At 50.8% G+C, this 24,131-nt stretch overlaps 1 protein-coding gene across 3 annotated transcripts in view; it reads left to right on the plus strand.

Moving 5' to 3' along the window:
• Positions 1-7,563: 7,563 nt before the first annotated feature.
• The window catches only part of SLC5A11 (solute carrier family 5 member 11), a 32,942-nt gene continuing 16,374 nt past the window's right edge, over positions 7,564-24,131 (plus strand). For all 3 annotated transcript variants that reach the window (XM_058680555.1, XM_058680556.1, XM_058680557.1), the window contains exons 1-6: positions 7,564-7,700; positions 12,975-13,046; positions 15,667-15,771; positions 16,339-16,398; positions 20,651-20,755; positions 21,824-21,929. In XM_058680555.1, the coding sequence (XP_058536538.1) occupies positions 7,575-7,700; positions 12,975-13,046; positions 15,667-15,771; positions 16,339-16,398; positions 20,651-20,755; positions 21,824-21,929 (574 nt within the window). In that variant the 5' untranslated portion in view covers positions 7,564-7,574. The remainder of the gene's footprint in view (positions 7,701-12,974; positions 13,047-15,666; positions 15,772-16,338; positions 16,399-20,650; positions 20,756-21,823; positions 21,930-24,131) is intronic.

Raw genomic sequence — 24,131 nt, forward strand, 5'->3', positions numbered from 1 at the left:
ACAAAGTCCATCCTCTTTTTTTTTTTTTTTAAAGATTTATTCATTTTATTACAGCCAGATATACACAGAGGAGGAGACACAGAGAGGAAGATCTTCCGTCCAATGATTCCCTCCCCAAGTGAGCCGCAACGGGCTGATGCGCGCCGATCCGAAGCCAGGAACCTGGAACCTCTTCCGGGTCTCCCACGCGGGTGCAGTGTCCCAATGCATTGGGCCGTCCTCGACTTTTTTTTTCTTTTTCTTTTCTTTTTTTTTTAGTGTAGTTTTACAAGCAAGATGGGGACAGATCAAGTCTCTGATAGCAATTTCTGAAGGATTTGCTTTACTGTTTTGAACCAAGCTGTGTCATGCAGCTCATGAATGGTCCCGTTTTATAGCTGCCGGGGAAGCGAAGAAAGAGTTATGTGTTCAGGGACATATTGCTAACAGTCGGTATAATTGGGATTTGGTCCAAGGCAGTTCGAAAGTCTGCATGTTATCAGCTTGATCATGTCTATTTCCCAGATAGTCTCTGGCCCATTAACACGAGTTGCGATGAGATAGTTGTCCAAGCGCTCCCTCAGCCTCTCTCTCCCTCCCCCTCCCACTCTCACCTTTCCACACCTGTGTTGGATATTCATCCGCAAGCACAGCCACCTCCCAGCAAAATGCACTATCTGTCTTTGAGTGAAATACGACCTTGTGCTGTAAATCTTGCTTCATTTATTTCTTCTTTCCTCCAGTGTGTTTCAGACACACATAAGTTATCAAGAATAATGCAGTAGAGACTAGATCTTTGCCTGAAGGGCCAGCAACCCATTTGGGTGCTGGTTCTAATCCCAGCTGCTCCACTTCCAATCCAGTTCCCTGTTAAAGCACCCGGGAAAGCAGCGAAGGACGGCCCAAATGCTCGGGCTCCTGCACCCACATGGGAGACCCGGAGGAAGCTTCTGGTTCCTGACTTCAAACTGGCCCATTTGGAGAGTGAGCCATTACACGGGAGCTCTCTCTTTCCTTCCATCTCTGACAATCAGCTCTCTCCTCACAACCACATGTTTCATTAAACTTCTGGGACTTATCACGGAGTCTGGCATACAATTAGTGCCTAATAGATGTCTGTTTCCCTGAGTTGCCAGACTCTAGCACAGAACCTGCTGCATAGTTGCTGTCTGATTCTGATAAAAATTTGTGCAAAAGAAATAGAGGTGCGGCTACTATTGCGGTGTAGCTGGTAAAGCCATCGCTTATAGTGCTGGCATCCCATAGGATTGTGGGTTCGAGCCCTGGTAGCTCTGCTTCTGATCCAGCTCCCTGCTAATACACCTCAGAAAGCAGCCAAAGATGGCCATCTGCTCTCCTGCCACCCACATGGAAAATCTGGATGAAGCTCAGGCCTGCTGAGTTTCAGCCCTGCCCAGCCCTGGCTCTCACAGCCATTGGGGGAGTGAGTCAGCTGGAAAATCTCTCTCTGTGTCTCTCCCTCTCTGTCACTCTGCCTTTCAAACAAATAAATACATCTTCATTTAAAAAATAAAAAGACAGAAGAACAGAAGGAGGGCAGGAGGAATCAAAAAGAGATGACGTGGTGAAAGAGGAGAGAGAGTGAGCCAGCTAGTACACGATCAGCTTTGCTTCAGGACCTGGGTATAAACCCCACCTCTGGTATTTCTGGGCCTTGGAAGGCAGGGCCACAGCCAGGGCCTGGGCCTGGATCACTCACATGCCCTGACAGGTGGGGATACAACAGCAGGAGCCTCACGATCTGGCACTCCCATGGAAAGTGCTGGCTGATCCACAGCAAGATTTGATGAAAAAGGGGCCTGCTGGGAGCCCGGCTCCCGGCCACCCTGCCTGGTGCCCAGAAAGGCCTGGAGCTGGTGCCAGTCTCCCCAAGACAGTGATGAATGACTTGTTTATCTGCTGCAAGCAAGGGAACTGTTCCCATCCCTCTCGGTGCCTGGCGGGCAGAGAGCTGCAAGGGAGTGGAGGGTGGCAGGCAGGGCTCTGCTGGCCAGGCAGCCACAGCCCCTCCTCCCCCTCGTTCTTCCTCCCTTTTTAAGGCCTCTGCAGTCCTGGGATGTTGACCCCTAGCCGGAACTGCTTCCTAAGCGCCTAGGCCTCATCCTGCACCAGGTCTCCTGTTGTGGAAGCAACAGTGCTGAAACTGTATGGATAGATCTGGGTTCGAGTCCCAGCTTTGCCACTCATCAGCCGAACGGCTCTGAATGTGATGCCACACCTCTCTGAACATCACCCATCTAACAGGGCACCCTGGGGTGCCCTTGCGCCCCCCACAACCAGACCTGCCCTTTGAGGCTGCAGCCTCCAACTCCAGAGTTCTCCAAATCCAGCCTTGTATCCATCGTCTGGAGTGTCTCCCTGAGGCCCTGAGGTCCTGAGGTCCTGCTCCACTCAAGTTGGTTAGTACATAGATCATCATCACATTTAAATATATATATTGGAAAGGCAGATTTACAGAGAGGAGAGACAAGAGAGAAAGATCTTCCATCTGCTAGTTTGCTCCCCGTGTGGCCGCATTGGCTGCAGCTGAGCTGATCCAAAGCCAGGAGTCAGGAGCCAGGAGCTTCTTCCAGGTCTCCAATGTGGGTGCAGGAACCCAAGGTTTTGGGTCATCCTCGACTGCTTTCCCAGGCCACAAGCAAGGAGCTAGATGGGAAATGGAGCAGCTGGGATATGAACCAGCACCCATATGGGATGCCAGTGCATGTAAGGCAATGACTTTAGCCACTAGGCTATTGTGCTGGACCCCATCACATTTTTTTAATGATTGATTGATTTGAAAGGTAGAGTTGCAACAGAGAGAGGAAGAAAAAGAGAGAGAATCTTCCATCTACTGGGTTCACTCCCCAATTTGCCACAATGACCAGAACTGAGCCAGTTCGAAGCAGGAGCTTCTGGGTCTCCCATGTGGGTGCAGGAACCCAAGTGCTCAGGCCACCTTCCACTGCTTTCCCAGGCCACAAGCAGGGTGCTGGATGGGAAGTGGAGCAGCTGGGACATGGACTGGCTCCCCTTTGGGACAGTAGCACTGCAGGCAGTGGTTTTACTCACTACGCCACAGCGCTGCCCCGTCATCGTCACACTTCACAGACCCCAGTGATCGCCAAACCTAAAGTTGGTGAAGGGCGAGCTGGGTCGGGACTTCGACTTCCGTTGCTTCCCCCGCTTCCGGTGGGTAAGAAACGATGGAGCCCCTGCCGCCAGTGCTGGCATGCGCCTGCCTGCTCTGCCTTCTCTTTTGTCTTTCCCTCCCTCCGCCTTTTCTCTCCATAGATACTCAGTCACCTCTCCCTCAGAGGGAGCCACCACACACCCCGGGGTAGAGCAGCTGTAGGTATCAGCTCGGCAGGAGCAAAAGCAGAGCCCACCCTTGGAGAAGAAGTTCAAAGCCATTGGCAGGCAGGCTGCAGAAGATGCTGTACAGTGTCTTCCCTACAGGAGCACCCAACCCCGTCCTTTTAGTGCCTCTAAGACAGTGGCTCTCAGTAGATTTGACACGCCAAGGGACATCACAGCTGTCACAGCTCATGGCATGACCAGAGAGGGTGTTCAGCATCTTAGCGTACACAAGACAGGCCGCTACAGCACAGAACCACCCAGATGTGTCGCCACCCTGCAGCGACACTAAAATGACGAGGAATATTCTTGGAGGTCCGGGAAAAACTGGCAAAAGCGGCTGCGTTTTAAAACCTTTCTCCGCTGCTCCTGTCCCCATCTATCTAAGCTTTCCTACCCGCTTCTTCGCCACCCTTCCTCCCGGTTTCCACCACCCTTCTTCCCAATTCTTCCCGTTTCTGTATTTTCCCCATTCCCCGCATAAGGGCCACCAGAATGTCACGAACAAAAAGAGAGAGCTTTGCCGAACCAAAAGGGGTTTATTGCCGAAAACGGGCTGCTTAAATATAGTTCTTCCACCAATCACTTTTGCACGTGGTCCACGGGGCGCTATCTGATAGGCCAGCAATCGCAGTGAGGGAGAATTAGCCTATCCTTGTGACTTCCTGCCTGCCTCCTGCAAGTCCCGCCTCCTGGCACTCGGCCAGCCGCCATCTTGAAGCCCCTCATCCATGTGGGGTCGGCTGCTCCCCACACAGATGTGCCTGGCACTGAAGACAAGCACCCTTCTCTGAGAAAGAGGAGTTCCCAGTTCAGACGACCAGGCCATTCTGTCTCTGCGAAGTTCTCATTCTCATTTTATTTAAAAGGCAGAGAGCTGGGCACAGCGCAATGGCTTAACGGCTAAAGTCCTCGCTCGCCTTGAATGTGCTGGGATCCCATAGGGGCGGCGGTTCTATTCCTGGCAGCTCCACTTCCCATCCAGCTCCCTGCTTGTGGCCTGGGAAAACAGTGGAGGACAGCACAAGGCCCTGCACTCGTGTGGGGGACCTGGAGGAAGTTCCTGGCTCCTAACTTTGGATCGGTGCAGCACTGGCCATTGCAATCATTTGGGGAGTGAGTCATCAGACGGAAGATCTTTCTGTCTCTCCTCTTCTCTGTATATCTGACTTTGCAATAAAAATAAATAAATCTTTTTTTTTCAAGTTAGAGAGCTAAGGGCCAACGGGGTAGCAATATCAGCTAATCCTCTACCTATTGGCACCGGTGTTCTATATGGATGCTGATTGGTGTCCCAGCTGCTCCCCTTCCCATCCAGCTCCCTGCTTATGGTCTGGGAAAGCAGTAGAAGACGATTCAAGTCCTGGGGCCCCTGCACCGCATGGGAGACTCGAAAGAAGCTCCTGGTTCTCAGCATCAAATCCGCTCACCTCCTGCCAAGGCAGCCATTTGGAGAGTGAACCAAGTAGAGGAGGACACAAAGCCATCCTCTCCTCGCTTCACAAGCAGGGAGCTGCATGGGACGTGGAGCAGCTGGGACGCAAACCAGTGGCCATATGGGCTCCTAGAGCTTCTAAAGTGAAGATTTAACCACTGAACCATGGCACTGGGGCCCCTGGTTTCACTTCTTATCTAGCTTCCTGCTGGTGCACACTCTGGGCAGTGGACAGGACAGCACATAATGGTTCCTGTACTCGGGGTCATGCTTGCCACTCCTGCTGGAGACTGTGATGAAGCTCTGGCTTATGGCCTGGGTTAACCCTAGCCATGGAGGTGAACATTTGGGAAGTGAGCCCATAGATTGAAGACCTTGGTCTAGCTCTCTGACTTAAAAAAAAAAAAAAATTATTTTTATTGCAAAGTCAGATATACAGAGAGGAAGATCTTCTGTCTGATGATTCACTCCCCAAGTGACCGCAACGGCTGGAGTTGAGTTGATCCGAAGCCAGGAGCCAGCAATTTCTTCTGGGTCTCCCATGCAGATGCAGGGTCCCAAGGCTTTGGGCCATTCTTGACTGCTTTGCCAGGCCACAAGCAGGGAGCTGGATGGGAAATGGGACTGCTGAAATTAGAACCGGCGCCCATATGGGATCCCGGCGCATTCAAGGTGAGGACTTTTTCCACTAGGCCATCATGCTGGGCGCTGACTTTTATTTTTAATAAGTACCTATTTTATTTGGAAAATAAGAGTTACAGAAAGAGAGGGAGAGACAGAGAGAGAGAGAAAGAGAGAGAGAGAGAGCTTTCATCTGCTGATTTACTCCCCAAATGGCTGCAGTGGTTGAAGCTAGGCTGGTCAAGCCAGGAGCCTAGAGTTTCTTCCAGGTATCCCCTGTGGGTACAGGAGCCCAAAGACTTTGGCCATTCTTCACTGCTTTCCCAGGACATTAACAGGGAGCTGGATTGCAAATGGAGCAACCGGGACTCGAATTCGTACTCCTATGGCACGTGAGTGTCACAGGTAGATTTCATTTAAAGATTTATGTATTTGAAAGAGAGAGTTACATAGGGGAAGAGGCAGAGAGATCTTCCATTTGCTAGCTAATTTCCATTTGCTAGCTTATTGGGTCAGGCCAAAACCAGGAGCCTGGAACTCCATTCAAATCTACCACATGCATGCTGGCACCACTCGTCCATCTGCAGCTGCTTCCCCAGGCTTGTTAGCAGGGAGCCGGACTGGAGGCAGAGCAGCATGTAATTGAGATGCCAGCATGGCGGGCGATAGCTTAACCTATTGGGCCACAATGTCAACCCCACGGATTAGGGCTGATGTAAACAGGTGTGAGCAGGTCTGCTTCCTCCCTCCATCAAGTGAAGACACGAAGAAGTCTCTGGAGGAAGCAGCCCTCATCAGGCACAAGTCTGCACTTGATCTTGGTCCTTGAATTTCCCTGTGTCTGGAGCTGTGAACAGCATGCTTGTGCTGCTTGTGAATTAGCCAGATGACGGTGTCTGTGACACAAGAGGACTGGGCGGAAACTTTGTCTTCCTCCTCCCCATATAGCATTGCAAGCCAGGGTCACTGCCTTCAAACTCAGCTTCCTTCCCAGCCCCTTGCTCCTAACCTCTTCCCCACGCTATCTGATCAGTCATGTCGTCATTAAAAATTCTTTAGTGAAGTCCAGTGTAGTAGCCTAGTGGCTAAAGTTCGCATTTTGCTTGCACTGGGATCCCATATAGGGGCCAGTCCCTGGCTGCTCCACTTCCCATCCAGTCCCCTGGTTGTGACCTGAAAATAGATGAGGACAGCCCAAAGCCTTGGGACCCTGCACCCATGTGGGAGACCCTCAAGAAGCTCTTGGCTCCTGGCTTTGGATCAGCTCAGCTCTGGCTGGCTCTTGCAGCTGTTTGGGAAGTGAACCAGTGAATAGAAGATTTTTTCTCTCTGTATATCCTTTGCTTTTCCAATAAAAATAAATAAATCCTTAAAAAATCCTTTAGTGGCTGGCATTCTTTAGCTTGGTGGGAGGAGGGCAGCTTTGCTGCCTTTGTGGCAATGTCTTGAATGCCATGACAGTGATTTGGTTGTCACATTGATGAGGAAATACTACTGGTGTGTGGCTGCAGGAGGCCAGAGATGGGCAACACTGATAGGGCACTGACCTGGCACCTCCAGCAGAGACTTCCTGATATAGCTGCTAAGGCAGGAAACACATTTGTAACTGTGGGTCTAGAACCTACCTCCAGTTTACAAAAGCCATTGATTGTCAGGGGTTTTTCAGTTTTTTAAAACATTGGTCAATTTATTTGAAAAGGCGAGTCATATACACAGAGAGAGAGAGAGAAATCTTCTACTCACTGGTTCACTCCCCAAATGGCTTCAATGGCTGGGGCTGGATCAGGCTGAAGCCAGGAGCCTGGAACTTCATCCAGTTCTCTCACCCAGGTGCAATCATCCCAGACATCGCCCACTGCTTTCCCAAGTGCATGAGCAGGGAGCAGGACTCCAACCTACACTCGTGGGATGTTGGTGTCACAGATGGCCACTTAGCCCACTGTGCTGCCTACCAGGCGAATGGTTGACTTGGTACAACATCAATTACAGAACTAAATGGGACTTCACTGTAAACATTTGTTTGGTAAATGAGTGGATGGATGCACCAGCCTTCCTGCAGACGTTTCCACCACCCAGCCCTCTGTGAGGATACTCTCCCTCAGTGGCCCCCGGGAAAGCCAGAGAAGTCACCTGATGCATGTTTACTTCTTCCCTGCAGGCATCGGAGAGTGTGTTCAGGACCATGGAGAGCAGCACTCAGCCCCCTGCGTCAGATCCCCTGGATCCTTTCCCCCAGAGGAGCCTGGAGCCAGGTGACATTGCCGTGTTGGTCCTGTACTTCCTCTTTGTCCTGGCTGTTGGACTATGGGTAAGCCAAACCATGGAGGGTCCTGGGAGGGGGAGTGGAGCAAATGTCTGACCAGAAGAAGCTATCTTAGATGTAGTACCCACTGATTCACATGACAGCTGGGTCTGGGGGTGAGTCAGGTTGTAGCACCTGCCGACAAGTGCAGGACTTGGGGGCAGGCCGTGTTTAGGTAGCATCACCCACTGGCACACTCAAGATCTGAGGCTGGAAGTAGGCCTGGTAGGGGAATACTGGGGCCTCCCCTGCTAGACTGCAGCTCCTGCTGGTGAACACAAGAGCCAGGGCTGGAGGGTGGGTCAAGTTGGCAAGGCTGCAGCACCCATTGGCATACATGTGGGCTGTGCTTGGGGGCGTGATAGACTGAGCTAGGCTGAAACACCCAGGCGTGCACATGAGAACTAGATAGGATACAGGATGGGCCAGGCCAAGCCACAGCACTTGACAGCAGCTGCAAAAAACCAGGGCTGAGGGTGGGCCTATTGGGGTTATTGGGGTCCACCTCAACTAGGCTATAGCACTAGGTGGTATGTGTGAGAGCCGGTCCTGTGGTGGACTGGACTGGGCTAGCCTGTAGCACCCTCTGGTTCTCATCAGTTGGGGATGGAGGCAGAGCTGACCAGGCAGCTACATCCACCGGTATGTGCATGGCTGGCATAGGTGGCAGATCAAATCTAACTCTGCACTAGCTGATGCACACAGGAGTCAAGTCTGAGGTCATCCCAGGGAAGATTACTTTTGGCGGAGTCTCCAGCTAGATAGCTGGATTCAAGCCCTGGGAAAATCAGAAGATATGTGGTCTGACCTTGGAGTACAGGTATCAGGACCAGGCCTCCTCAGTTGCTGATGCCCGTACAATAGAGGACACACTCAGATGCACAGCCAGCTCATCTAAGCCAACAGAGGACATCAAGTCATCAAAAGATGGAAAACAGAGCAGGTTAGACAACTCTCCTGGTCAGGCTGTTCAGCAAATGTCTACGTCTGTGGACACACTGTAATAGACCTAGTCATCCAATAATCCTTAGAATGAGCTTCTCAACCCTGGTGCAACATAGCCAACAAGATCTCAGAACTATCAAGACCTCTTGAGAGGTACATTTTCTCCCAAAGGTGACATCAAATGACAGTCTCCATTCCCAGGGTGCTGATGTAGTTTGACAGCAAGGAGGGGACCCCTCCAAGGACACAGGAGGAATAATAATAATAATAAACAGAGCATTTATCTCATCTATTTACCTCCACCTACCTACCTCGACCTGCCCCACCCTAATCAGAGACCTACATGGGCATGCATCTCTCTTAAATATGTAAACAGTATTAAAAACACTTTTTTTTGTAATTGAAAAGGCAGATACGTAGAGAGAAGGAGCGACAGAGAGGAAGATCTTCCGTCCACTGGTTCACTCCCTAAATGGCCAGATGGATGCCAGGAGCCCAGTGTGCCCTCCTGGGCTCCCACAGGGGCAGCAGACACCCAAGGATTTATGCCATCACCTGCTGCCTCCTAGATTGTGCCTAGTATCAAGTTAGAATGGAAGAAGCAGGAGCTCAACCCCAGGTGCTAACTGTATCATGACTGCTGCACCGAAAGTCTGCTCCTACACCCTCTTTATAACTTTTTGGGGAAAAAAAAAATCACTCTATCGGGCCCAGTGCAGTAGCCTAGTGGCTAAAGTCCTCGTGTTGCACACACCGAAATCCCATATGGGTGCTGGTTCATATCCCGGCTGCTCCCTGCTGGTAGCCTGAGAAATCAGCAGAGGATGACCCAAAACCTTGGGACCCTGCACCCGCGTGGGAGACCTGGAAGCTTCTAGCTTTGGATTGGCACAGCACTGGCCATTGCGGCCACTTGGGGAACAAAACAGCAGATGGAGGATCTTTCTCTGTGTCCCTCCTTCTCCCTGTAAATCTGCCTTTCCAATAAAAATACATTTTTTAAAAATTGCTCTATCTTAGCTGTCTTCAAATTAGTACGTAGAAATGTTTCCAGGGCCCGGCAGCGTGGCCTAGCGGCTAAAGTCCTTGCCTTGAAAGCCCCGGGATCCCATATGGGCGCTGGTTCTAATCCTGGCAGCTCCACTTCCCATCCAGCTCCCTGCTTGTGGCCTGGGAAAGCAGTCGAGGACGGCCCAATGCATTGAGACCCTGCACCCGCGTGGGAGACCCGGAGGAGGTTCCTGTTTCCCGGCATCGGATCGGCACGCACCAGCCCGTTGCGGCTCACTTGGGGAGTGAATCATCGGACGGAGGATCTTCCTCTCTGTCTCTCCTCCTCTGTGTATATCTGGCTGTAATAAAATGAATAAATCTTTAAAAAAAAAAAAAGAAATATTTCCAGCTTCCCAAAATGGAACACGGAGTCTCATTAGGTGACAGCACCGCCCTCCGTTTAAGCAGCCTTGCTATGGATCACTGGCATGGTTTCCCATCTGTTGGTGAAATAAGCAAAGCTCAGACACTCCTTATTTGGGGGGTTAGCTGTCAGGAAGGATAAGCCCCTTGGAGCAGAACCATTTGAAGAAGCTGCCCTGTATTTCTATTGGCCTGCCTTAGGCCTGGAGCCAATCTTGCTTTTATCAGTCAAGTGCCAAAGTCTGTATTGCCATTTCTTCACTAACAGCTGTTGTCAATATCTTGGTGCTGATAACACCTAGGTGTGTTGCTAAGACATTTTTATCCGGTAATAAATGAGGTCAGATACCCTCACATATATTTAAGGAAAGCTTCTCTCTTCTTTATAGGAGTTGTGGTTTCACATTTTTAGGGTTCTTCGCTGTTTTTTGTTTGTTTGCATATCTGTTTCTAGAAACTCATTATATATTAAGGATTTAGTAGATTCAAGGCAAGGATCTGGAGAAGATATATCTGTCTGTCTTTGGTGTTTCCTGGTACCAGGCCTTTGCACACCGTGGAAAAATGAGATGTGCTCATTTCTTTATTTTTTTTAAGTTTTATTTATTTTTATGGGAAAGGCAGAGTTACACAGAAAGAAGGAGAGATACAGGAAAAGAGATCTTCCATCCTCAGATGGCTGCAACAACCTGAGTTACACCCATCTGGAGCCATGAGGTTCTTCTCGGTCTTTCACATAGGTGCAGAGTTGAAGTACTTGAGCCATCTTCCACTGCCTTCCCAGGCCATTAGCAGGGAGCTGGCTTGGAAGTGGAGCAGCTGGGACTTACACTGGCACCCAGAAGGGATGCAGTGTCTCAGTGCTGGCCCTGTGTGTTTACATCTGTGTGACTCTTTGTAGCGTTTCTCTACTCCTATCCCTTAGCTTTTGCTCCTGTGGGTCAAGAAAGGAACAAAAGTGCTGGCCATCCCCTACCTTAGTAGGACACACAGGGATGAGTAAGACAGACCTGGGTCAGGGTCAGGGTGAAGGGTGGAAGTGCCGAGGATGGCAGTGAGTGTGCGTGTGCGTCAAAGCAGCTCTATGAGGGAGATAAATGGTATGTTATGGGATTGCTTGATGGGGACAGAAGCTTCTAGAACCGGAGGTGCAGGGGCCATGTGTCAACATCAAGAGAGGATTCGTAAGGAGAGACTCACACAGTGTCTTGTGGACTTTCCAGATGGAAGAGGTCACCTGTTGTCGACCCTCTCACAGGGAAGACAGAGCTGGGTTGATGGGCTTGGGCTGAGCCCTCTGGCCACCTGAGCAGGTGCCAGCCAGGTGGGCACTCTGAGTGTGATGCCGACATCTGAGGGAGATGCTGGAGAGGCCTCTGCAAGAAGGCCAGGTCACTCTGATGTGTCATGGACTTAGAAAGTCCTGAATGAGGGAATCTCTTCAAACCCAGAGCTGGATTTTTTAAAAACAAACAAAAAACTTTGCTTTTACCTTTGAGTTTTTATTTCTTTTCTTCGATATGCAACTTGTTGAGATAGATAATAAATAGATGATAAGCAGAGAGATACAGAGGTCTTTCTCTGCTGTCCACTCTAAGTGACCACAACAGCCAGAGCTGGGCCAGATGAAAATCAGGAACCCAGGATTCAACTTGGGTCTCCCACATGGGTGTCAGGAAACCAAGTTCTTAAGCTGTCACCTGCTGCCTCCCAGGCTGTGCATTCACAGACAGCTGAAGTCAAGAGCAGAGCTGGGACTTGAACTCAGGCACCATGGTACGAGATGTGAGCCCCCTAAGTAGCATCTCAGCCACTACCCCGAGCATTCACCCTGAGTTCTTTATTTTTAGGAAGTATTTCCTGTGTCAGAGTTCATCTGGAAAGACCCAAAGGGGCTGAACATTAGCCATATGTTGTGCAAAGTATCCACGACTGACCCCAGGGGCTCAGGGAGTTAAACACATGATCCAAGATGACAGAAGCTGCCTAGCAGTCAAAATGTGCCCAGGCAGGCACTTTTCTCACCGACAGGAAGCTCACTCCTGGGAAAGATGGTTCTGCAGACCAGCTGAGAACGTGGGCTCCCACACCAGGCTGGCCTGAATTCACACCACTGGCCCTTCTGCTCTATAGAAACTCGACTTTTGGAAAGTGACTTGACTTCTGAGTAGCCAACATCTGAGTGTGTCCCCCCCCCCAATGCTAGGGGGTCTTCATGGCCTATGTGACAGCACTAGCAGGTGGTACATTCAGGAGGTGATGAGGACACAAGGGTGCAACCTTCCTGAAGAGGCTTAGAAGCCTTCGAAGGGAGGCTGGAGGCAGCTGGCTAGTCCCTTTCTGCCCTCTGCCCTTTGGCCGTGCAAGGACACAGAGAAGGTTCTGTCTGTGAGGAATGGCCCCTTGCCAGACACCAAGCCAGCCAGAACTTGATCTTGGGATCCAAGAACCCTGAGCCATGCATTTTTGTTGTTTGCGAACCACCAGGGTAAGTGTTTTGTTAAGGCAGCACTAAAGAACTAAGACTTGTACCTGTTACATTGGCATCTGTCAGATGCCAACCTCGAAGGGGCTGGTAAGGGCTCCGAGGAGGTACTCCTGATCAAATGCTTAGTGTAGTACCTGTCACACAGCAAGCACTCCTACATGACACCTGCTGTGAGCTCTCACACACAAGCAACAAACTCAGATGTCTTTCTAGGTGAACCATGAAGGTTATCGTGTGTGAAGCAGGGAGTGGTGTGGGCTGTGTTCTTGTTTTCCCCTAAGGACAGTCACTTGAGCCTTTTCTTGGGCGTCAACATTTGACACCCAAATCTGGTCCCACCAGACACCTAGTTTATGATTCCCACCGAGGACCTCCTGAGGATGCCCCTGGTCACCCCGTTTCCCCTCACGCTTCCCTCTTTTTTGTTTCAGTCCACAGTGAAGACCAAGAGGGACACGGTGAAAGGCTACTTCCTGGCTGGAGGGAACATGGTGTGGTGGCCAGTAAGTGACCTTTGGTTCCATTGAAAGAGCTCTTGAGTCTTTCAAGGGCTGCTATCCTGTCTTGGGCCCCTTTCTTCTGTGATATCTGGAAGTCACAGTCAAAACTAAAAAAGCTTGGGCTCCCTCTCAAAGTTCCTTAAACAGAAAAGAGAGCATTGTAGGTTCAGGAAGATCCAGGGTTCTCCTGGTTTGGTCAGGCTGAGTACAGAGGCTCAAATAAAGTCACCATGTCACCACAACCTGGTTTCTCCAATTACTTTTCTCTTTCTTATCCAGCCACTCACCTGAATCTCTGATTCTGTGTGTATCCTCTACAAGCCTCTATCTATCTATCTATCTGTCTATCTATCTATCTATCTATCTATCTATCTATCTATCATCATCATCATCTGGTATCTATATCAGCTTATCTTCTTCTGGCTTCACAGCAACAAGATTGTGGCCACTATTCCAACCCCTCATTAGCTCTGGTTCCAAGCTCCCATGGGAAGAACACCTCCTTCCCAGCCGTGAGGCCTTCAATGGCTGCAGCCCATGCTCATCCCACTATGAGCACTGTGGCTCGGGGCGTGTGACGTGCTGACTGGCTCTCGCCTTGCTCACACGTCAGCCCTTGACTGTGTGGAGCTTTCCCTGAGGCGCATGTGATGGGAGGGACCAGAGTCTGGATTGAATTGGAGCCAGTGGACTAGATGCTGATAACAGATGGCACACACAGCAGCTCAGCATGGCATTGCCAAGCACACCACACACACTGCAGAACTCTCACAGAGATTTCTCATAGGTCCTGAGTAGGGAGGATGGATCAAGGGTAACAGTTTTACATAGGAGCTCTTAAAGGAATGGTCAAATCTATGAAGCAGCGAGAAGGAAAGCAGCTCTCGTTTGCGGCAGGTGCCAATGGCCCAGAGGTTAAGACATAAAGTGGTAACCGGCATCTGAGCCTTTGGACTGTGAACAGGCTGGAGGCAACCGCCTTACCGCCCTTGGCAGGTGCCAACAATGTGCTAGAAATCTCTCCTGCAAGCACGGGTTGTATCAGCAAACTCATCGCCAGCCTAGTGCACGGTCTCCTGAAGGAGGGTTACGGGTTCCCAAAAGTCCTTCAGAGATCTGGACCCAGAGCTAAGTGATGATGTCACAGCCCAGAGTGGGCGGGGACAGTGCTTCCTCTTCTGTCCTCCCTGACGATGTAATGAAAGAGCTTCCATTTGGCACTAGTAGGACCTCAGCAACCTGCCAACACAGGCCAGGCTGCTGGTTTAGCAAAGACAGTGCTGTTCTCTGGCTCAGTTACTTTGGAAATCCAGAGAGCCTGCATTGAATAATTTAATCATCTTAATGAATTTAATCATGTTAAATTAAAAAAAACTTATTTAGTGATTTCTTGCTCTTCTATTTTGAACAAAACTGATTTTCCATTTGAGATTGTATTCATATATATATACAATATGTAAGTATGTGATAGATATGATATGGAAATATGTAATATATATGTAACATGAATATATTTTATCTATAAATATGTGCTATCACTATGTAGAAATTATATGTTTATTATATTTCATACAGATATATAATATATATTATGCACAAATGACATGAAAATACAATATGTGATTTTGAAGGTACTGGTGCATTGACTCAATGGCTAAATCCTCACCTTGCAAGTGCCAGAATCCCATAAGGATAGCCAGTTTCTGTCCCAGTGGCTCCACTTCCCATCCAGCTCCCTGCTTGTAGCCTGAGAAAGCAGTCGAGGATGGCCCAAAGCCATGGGACCCTGCATCTGCATGGGAGACCTGGAGGAAGCCCCTGGCTCCCGGCTTCAGGTTGGCTCAGCTCTGGTTGTTGTAACCATTTGCAGAGTAAACCAGTGGATGGAAGATCTTTCTCTCTCTCTCTCTAAAAAAATCTGCCTCTTCAATAAACATAAATAATTTTAGAAGATAATTTAATGTTATTTTTGTACATATATCTGTATTATATCTATGATTTACATTTAATTTATGTATTTGCATCTAGCCTTATAAAATTAAAAATATATGTGTAAGAAATACCACCTTAGGTCACATACATACATGTGAATATAAATCTGTAACATATACATACATAGCACTGATTTTTGAATACGCATTTTTAATTTGAAAGGCAGATTTTACAGAGAATAGGAGAGAGAGAGGTTCACTCCCCAAATGGCTGCAATAGCTGGAGCTGAGCTAGTCTGAAACCAGGAGCCAGGAGCTTCTTCTGGGTCTCCCATGTGGGCCATCTTTTACCTCCCTCGTACACACACCAACAGGAAACTGGATCAGAAGTGGAGCAGTCAGGATTCGAGCTGGAACCACAGGGGGAAGCTTAGTTGGCCGGGTCCCTACACTTACGTTTTAGTCATCATAGACAAGCATAATGATTATTCTAGTTTCTGATCAGTGGAAATAAGAGTCTTGGACAACGAGGGTCACTTTCTAATTTGAACAAAGATGCCAGAGAGACCAGGGACGGCCCTGCTGTCCCCACTTCTCCTGTCCCAGACCCTTTGGAGCTTGACAAGAACTGGGAGTTGGGGCTCGTCCCGCAGCCCCCGGCTCCGAGTCCTGAGCTGTCTATCTGCCCACAGGTGGGTGCCTCCTTGTTCGCCAGCAACATTGGGAGCGGGCATTTCGTTGGCCTGGCCGGGTCCGGGGCTGCGTCCGGAATCTCTGTAGCTGCCTATGAGCTCAATGTAAGTATTATAGTCCAGCCCAGCCTCCCTGTGAAGCTGGTCCTGCAGGGAAGTCGGGTGAGCATCCCGGCTTCATAACCTCAGTGGGGCTTTTTGAAACAAGCAGGGGCCTTCAATGGCACCCCAGTCAGCTAGATTCAGTTTGAGCAGGAAGCCTTGGGTCACCCTGGGTTTGTTGGGTGGGGGCTCCTCAGGCATAGGTGAGGGATGGGGGTGGGGAGGATCTTCCCTGTGTAGAAGCAGAAGAAAAAAGGTGGCTGGGAACTGGAGGACATTTCTGTGTATCTGAGGTGCTCATCAGCCATGCCCGGGTCAGGTTGAAGCCAGGAGTTCCATCCAGGTCTGCCATGTGGGTGGCAGGGACCCAAGCCCTTGGGCCACCCTCTACTGCCGTCCCAGGCAGGCAGCAGGATTGGGAATAGAGTAGCAAGGAGTTGAACTGGTGCTCCTGTGGCTCCACTGGCTTCCTTATGGTGGAGTTCAGGCCAGGTAGCCTCAGGGTGCAGGGAGAGAGCCAAGCCCGGACGTGAGTGAGGTGTCAGGCCCTGACTCTGTTTCCCTGGGCAGGGCATGTTCTCTGTGTTGATGCTGGCATGGATCTTCCTCCCAATCTACATCGCCGGCCAGGTGAGTGTGAAGGGCCCTGGCAGTGGCGGGAGAGAGGGGAGTATGCAATGGGATGCCCTTCTGGAAGATTAGTCCTAGGTTCCCCTCTGCCACTTTGGGGCATCCATCAGAGCCACTAAGGAGTCCCAGCAGTGGGGAGACAATGCCCAGTGGAGACCACCACAAACTCCCAGCAGATCTTACTTTTGTAAACCATGCCAGGTATGCAGGAATATTTGGTATAGCATAATGTTCTCCATAAAGCTACAACCAACTCTGTCGCTTATGGAACCTTAAGGAACACATGGAGTAGAAAGGGTTTCAGGATTAGAAAGGGCATTTAGAGCCACTTCCTCCAGAACCATTACAAGCAAGAGTCGCACACAGGGATGTGTGCTGGCATCATCCCGCTCAGTGCTGAACGGCTTTGATGACAGAGACCTGGAGTCAGCCCACGCCCACCTGTGACTAGATATCTGGGGTAGAACAAGACTGGAACAGACATGGGTGCCAGGGGTCCAAATACTTGAGCCGTCCTCTGCTGCTTTCCCAGGTGCGTTAGCAGGGAGCTGGATGGGAAGTGGAGCAGCTGGGACTCATACGGGTACTCTGATACCAGATGCCACTGCCACAGGAAATGGTTTAAGCTGCTGGGCTACAATGCCAGTTTTTCTCCTTTCATAATAAGTACGTGTGTCTGCCTTTTCTTGCTTTGGTTACATATACCTGGAAACTATCTTTTAGTTTGAGTTCATACTTGGAGTCGTGTATAAATGCAATCAGGGCTAACACACAAAGGTTAAACACAGAGATATTTCCAAATTCTATAAAAATGAAATTTAAAAATAAGTCTATTTTTGGTGCAAATTTTTTTTTAAAATTCATGGATAGTTTTCCTAACACATGCCTTCCACAAACTTTTTGAAGACCCTGTGTCCTGGATATGGAGGAAGGTGGCACTGCGGTCACCTTGCCAGGGGTCCTGAGGAAGAGGGAAGCTCTACATGATCATGGGAGGTGACGGTGATGGAGAGCTCTTTCGCCCACTTAGAGACAAGAAGTATATTGGGGTGGGGGGATGTGGGCGAGCACCTCCATGGGCAGCTGTCAGCTGTTACACTTAATTTTTCCTTGATATCCCCCAGCCTCCTCCAGGGGGTGGTTCCCATGCTAACAGCCAGCCCCTCCTCACTAAGGCAGGGGGCAGCTGGAACCAGGAGGGACTAGGGGAGTGTAGCCTGGGAATGTGGGTCATTTCCTACACACCTTGTACTTGGGGGTCATTGGAGCCTGGAACCAACAGCATCTGTGCCGCATGCTCCCTGTCCACTAGCTTCAGTTTTGCCCCCCGCCCCCAGCGTCTAATTTTAGAAGGTGCCCAATGCCGCTGGCCGTCTGTGGCCCTCACCCCGCCTTCCCTGGTTAATTCACTGGGAGCTTCCTGCACTCTGCATGTAAACCAAGGTCCATTGAGAATAAAGGCTGTTTGCCAGGCAGCAATAAGAGAGCCTTGTCACCTGCTCCAGGCCGCCAGGGACAGACTCCATCCCAGGCCTTGACTGCCTCAGTGCACCTGTCCAGATGCTACAGGTCCTCTGTCACCTCGGCTGCTAATTAGTACTCACACTTATCAGCAAGAATTGGTCCCACGGTCTTCGAGGAGGCCTTGTTATGCCTTGATAGAGGGTCAGAGTCCAATGCCAAGTCCTGCTAAAAACATCCTGCCTTACAGAAAATAACAAGAAGGCTGCAGGAGTTTCGGAGGGTCACCATCCCAAGAGGCCCTTTTGTGGAGAGGTTGGAGGGAGTGAAGAAAGAGAGAAAAGCAGAGAAAAGCAGTTTTTTTCTTTTCCTATTTTTTTTTGCCACTATTCATTCTCTCTCTCTCTCTCTCTCTCTCTCTCTCTCTCTCTCTCTCATACACATACACACACACACACACACACACACACATACAGGGCAGGTATTCAAGTTACACTAAACTCCCCTCAGTTCCCCCAATACCCAGATTCCACCTTGTGAACCACTTCCTGCTCGGCCAGCAAGTAAGGCAACTGAGCTCTTCCACCCCGGCTCCCAGGGTCTTCTTACCCACAGTCTGACCTTGACCTTGCCATGGGCGGCTTGCCATCCATCCTTTATGGCTTCACACCTGTAAGTCTCTCCTGGACCAGACCCGGGCACAGCCCAGCTGCAGCAGCCTGGAGGCGGGACCGCAAGCGTAGCAGCCTGTATCCTCCGAGGTGGATGTTGCTGTGTGGCCTCACATGCATTGGTCTGAGGTCCTGGAGTCAAGATGCAGCATTGCCTCATCGCCACACCCAGGGGTACTGTGGGGGTGAGGAGATTAGCAAAGGACATGCCCACCCCCAAGAAAAGGGCAACCCCCACAATAACTCCTAGCAGCACGTTCCAGCCCCTGGGGTGCCCCGTCTGGCAACGATGCCTTCCCTCTGCCTTGGCCAACACCCACCCCAGGGCCGTTGTAGCAGCTGGATGTCCCGTCGCTCCCAGGGACTGACTGAATGTTGTTCGGCAGAGGTTAGGGTATGAGCCGACAGAAATTCTTGAGATGATGTTAGGTGTGGGTTGGGGCTACCTACCTGGAACCGTGTTGTCAAGTTATTCCTTTGGCTGTCGGCTTTTGGGGTTTTCTGCTTATATGTCTTATGTTTACCTGACACAAGGCCACTATATGTGTTCGTGGGCTGCAGTGTGATGTTGCAAGATAGGTGTATAGGGCCTGGCATGGTAGCCTAGCAGCTAAAGTTCTCACCTGGCACGCGCCAGCATCCCATATGGGTGCCAGTTCTAATTCTGGCAGCCCCACTTCCCATCCAGCTCCCTGCTTGTGGCCTGGGAAATAAGTAGAGGATGACCCAAAGCCTTGGGACCCTGCACCCTCATGGGAGACCTGGAAACGGCTCCTGGCTTTCGATCGGCTCAGCTCCGGCCATTGCGACCACTTGGGGAGTGAATCAACGGATGGAAGCTCTTCCTCTCTGTCTCATCTCCTGTCTGTATATCTGCCTTTCCAATAAAAATAAAATAAATCTTAAAAATAAAGACAGGTGTATACTGTGTGATGATCTGCAAGAGGGAATTCAGGAGCAGGGCTTGTGTTGGAGACCGTGTGCCTTCATCACCTCCCCAATCAACTCAGTCCTCTCCTCCCTCCCCTCCCTTCGCCCCTCCCTCCGCTCCCTCCTCTGAGGTTCTTTTACCTCCCCTCTTCTCTGCCCTCCCCTCCCTCCCCTCCCGTTCTCTAGAAAATCTGTTGCAAAGACTTTGGTGTACAATAGTAAAGTTACCAGAAGTATTTTTTAAAAAGACTTATTTATTTTACTGGAAAGTTAAATTTACAGAGAGGAGAGACAGAAAGATCTTTCATCCACTGGTTCAGTCCCCAAGCAGTCACAAAGGCCAGAGCTGAGCCAATTTGAAACCAGGAGCCAGGAGCCAGGAGCTTCTTCCGGGTCTCCCACACAGGTGCAGGGTCCCAAGGCTTTGGGCTGTCCTCGAGTGCTTTCCCAGGCCACAAGCAGGGAGCTGGATGGGAAGTGGAGCTGCCGGGATTAGAACCGGCGGCCATATGGGATGCCGGCACGTTCAAGGTGAGGACTTTTTCCGCTAGGCCACGCCGCCGGGCCCATGATATAAAAATTTTAAAAGTTTTTGTTGTTTCACTTGAAAGGCAGAGTAAAAAAGAAAGGAGGTGAGATCTTCCATCTTCTGATTCACTCTGCAAATGGCTACAACACAGAGGGCTGGACCAAACTGCAGCCAGGAGCTGTAAACCTCCCACGTGGGTGCAGGGGCCCAAGCACCTGGGCCATCTTCTTTCCCAGGCACATTAGCAGCGAGCTGGATTGCAAGGGGAGCAGCCAGAGCTGGAACCCAGCATCCACATGGGTGCTGGCCTTGCAAACAGTGACTTAGCAGTGGGTTAGCTTACTGTGCCACAACACCAGATACAATCCAATTTTTTTTTTGCACGTTTTGTGTTTAGGTAGGTAGGCTTATTATGAACACAAAAAGGTAAGTCTGTCGAAAGAACAAGTCAATAATGGTACAAGTTATGGGGAAATTGATGGGGATACACCCCTGCGTGGAACCCCACTTCCTCCCCACCCCCACCTCTTCATCTCTTCAGTCTCCCAAGTTTGGGGAGGTGGGCGGGGTTGGGGCCAGCTAATAGTGGGCGTTGCAGCAGTTGCTGTAGGTTAGCGATGGGTGCTGAAAGCTCTCCCTCTGTCCGCCCCCTCCCCCCCAGGTCACCACGATGCCAGAATACCTGAGGAAGCGGTTTGGTGGCAGCAGGATCGCCATCACGCTCGCTGTCCTCTACCTGTTCATCTACATTTTCACCAAGATCTCAGTAAGAGAGGGACCAGCCGGGCTGCTGGGGCTAACTCCTCCTTGTCCTCCTGGGCCAGCTTCAGGGAGGGGCTGGAGAAGGGTAAACCTGGCCAGGGTAGTTGGGAGAAAGAGCTCTCGCCTGCCCCTGCCCAGCCCATAAGTGTGATAGGCAGGGGAGGTGGGGAAGGGCAGGCTGTGCTTGGACAGAACCCCGGGAGCCCTGCCCTCCCCCACCCCACCCCGGGGTGGGACTCTGATCTTGCCTCAAGCAACAAGCAGTTGATCACCCCAAGTGGGCCCCTGACCCTCCCCTGCTCTGCCCTGCCCTTTGGATGGCAGATTTCTTGGAAAGTGGTAGAATAGCACAAGCCTTGCCACTTGGCAGCACATACTGTTTGGCAGGCCTAGCCCCACAGCTGTCTTCTCTGTCAGCCCTAGGGTGGGAAGGCAGGTGAGCGAGACGCAGGAGGACTTGCACCCAATCCAAGCAGCAATGACGGATTCTGTGCTAGCTCCAAAGCCAAAGTAGGCTCCATTCTAGAATGTTCTTTGGCTGTGTGGTTGGAAGCCTTAGAGGGGACGCTGTATCTTAGGAGACACTTAGCTGTTGGAATGATGGGGAGTGGTCTTCCAGATGGATGGGTTGGTGCCAGCCCAAGCTGGAAGGCGTGGGTGAGCATGGCTTGTTGGGGTGGAAGCCCATTTTCAGGAGTGCCCAGAAGTCTGGAAATAAGAATGTGCCTGGCAAGCAGTGCTGGTGTGTTTATTCGGACTTTGTCTTGGGGTCAGGGAGGATGATCAGTTGGTTTCCGACGAGGGGTGCTGTGGGGAGGGTGGGATGCAAGAAGTCCCAGGGCTGAGCTGGGAGACCCTGGAGGAGGCCGTTGCATTAGCTCAGAGCGAGGATCTCAAACATCCCTGCCTGCAAGAGCTCAGGGTTGAGACCCTGCGGCCTGGGATGAGGTAAATGAGGACACGAAGGGACGGGGTGAGGGGCAATGGCTCCTGTGTGCTTGTCCAAGTCTGGGCTGCTCCGGGGTGCCTGTACTGTCACGTCCACTCACTCCCTCCAATGTCCTGACTTCAGGTGGACATGTATGCCGGGGCCATCTTCATCCAGCAGTCTTTGCACCTGGACCTGTACCTGTCTGTGATCGGGTTGCTGGTCATCACAGCCCTGTACACCATAGCAGGTAGGACCGAAGAAGGAGTGAGGCGGGCAGGGCCTCCACCCCAGGGATGGCTCGGATCCCTGCTACCCCTGACCTACACTGGGTTCTTGGCACCCCGCTTTTGGCCTGTCCACGTCCTAGTGGTTGTAGGCATTTGGGGAATGGACCTGCATATGAAAAATATGCCTATATCCCTGCCTCTCAAATAACTTATTGTTCAATATCAGGATATTTAATTATTTAATAAGAGTAATGCCTAGTAATTGTGTGAAATAGAAAAACTTAGCAATGTAAGGGAATGGGAAGTGATGGAAGAAGACTTAAAAAACAATATAGCATCTTCTGGTAGAGCCTCTGAAGTTGACATTTGAACCTGATTTATTTATTGATTTAAAGATATGTTTTATTTGTTTGAAAGCGTTGAATATGTATATACAGAGAGAGATGATACACCTTCTAATTCTCCAAATGGCCACAGTGGCTATGGCTGAGCCTCATCCAGGTCTCCCACCTGGGTGCAGGGGCTCAAAAACTTAGACCTTTCCAAGACACATTAGCAGGGAGCTGGATGGGAAGTGGAGCAAGCTGGGACCAGCACCCCTATGGCATGCTAACATTGCAGGCAGCAGTTTAACTCACTGTGCCACAGCGCTGGCCTCTCAACCTGCTAGTTATTTAAAAGATTGGAGAGTTCTAGTTCATACGATATTACGATATTATTACGCTTAGCTGATTCCCACAACCTGGTTCTTTACCGTGAGCTGAAACACACCAGACGCAACGAGGTATCTTAGGAGGTTTATTCCAACGGAGCAGGAACAGCAAGAAAGAGGGGGAGAGAGGAGAGAGGGGTAAGAGAGGGAGAAGAGCGGGATAAGAGCAGGATAAGAGCGGGATAAGAGAGCGAGCCGCACCTGGGGGGGCCTTTTTGCCTCCAGGTGTAGGGGGTGGGGATTGGGAGGGATTGAGGCCAGGCCCCCAGGGGATTGGCGCCTGCAGGTGAATGCCTAGGGATGATTGGCGAGTGGGCGGGTTTGGGGAGGGGCCTGGAAGATTGGGAGGTGGGATTCAGGTGGAATGCCAGGTTACATCTGATTGGTGGACGGCTGGACCGGCGCGAACTTCATGAGCTGTGAGGAAGAAGGAATGGCGCCGGGTCCAGGGAAGGATATTGGAATAACTCCTTACACAACCCAATTAAAATGACAGCCCCGAAAAGTACAGGGAAGAGAGCAGCAGGCAGAGGAAGGCCAGTTGCCCGACTGAGGTGAGAACATGTGTGTCTTGCTTATCTGAGGAACAGCAAAGGGTCAAGGTGGCCAAGCTGGGCGAGCCAATGATCCTGCAGCTAACCCAGGGTGTGCCTTCACAAAGCCGGGAGTGAGAACGGCCCCGCTGGGTGTTGTCCTCAATACCAGCCCCTGCGGTAGGAGGACAACTCAAGGCAAAGGCAGGGCCAGTGCCGGGGAGGAGATAAGAGCCTGGACTTCGTTCTCACAGCCGTGGAACCCCACTGGAGGCGCTGCGGAGAACAGTAACACATCCTCCACGTGCAAAGGGGACCTGCTGAAAGAAGACCTCGGCCAAGTCCTCAGCACGAATAGGAGCCATGCACCTGGAGCGTGGGCAAAGGAAGGGCTGCTTGCGCTCGCCAGCTCTGGCTTTCCTTGTTAGGGTGTTGGGTCTGTTTCCAACTGTTAAGTTCCTGGAGGGCAGGGAGTATGCCTGGTGTGGAAGCTGGTGGGACCCTCGCAGGCTATTTGGTGAAGGATTGAATACAATATGTACCACAGTGCCTAGTGTATGCTAAATGCTTGATAAACAGCAGAGAAATGGCAGCAAGAATGTGCATTTGACACCTAGTATTTGGGACACAATGGTCCCATATCAGAGGTCCTGGGTTCAAGTTCAGCTTCCCCGCCAATGTGAGCTCTAGAAAGCAGCAGAGGTCAGGTCAAGGGTTAAGGTCCCGTGTGGGAACTCGCGATGGAGGTCCTGGTTCCTGGCCCAGCCTGGCCATTGGTGACATCTGGGACAGTGAATCGTTAGGGGGGGGAGAGGGGGAGTGGGTTTAACAGGCATTAAAATTAAGATCTCACTAGGTTCAGGCTGAGTCACAAATGAACTGCAGAGAGCTGGGAGCCAGAACCTAAGCTTGGTGATCCTTTGCTGCGAAGGACAGAGCGAGGAAAGACACACCAGCTGTGTCTGTCATCTGCCTTT

This window comes from Ochotona princeps, chromosome 24 (assembly GCF_030435755.1).
Source record: "Ochotona princeps isolate mOchPri1 chromosome 24, mOchPri1.hap1, whole genome shotgun sequence".
Lineage (NCBI taxonomy): Eukaryota > Metazoa > Chordata > Mammalia > Lagomorpha > Ochotonidae > Ochotona > Ochotona princeps.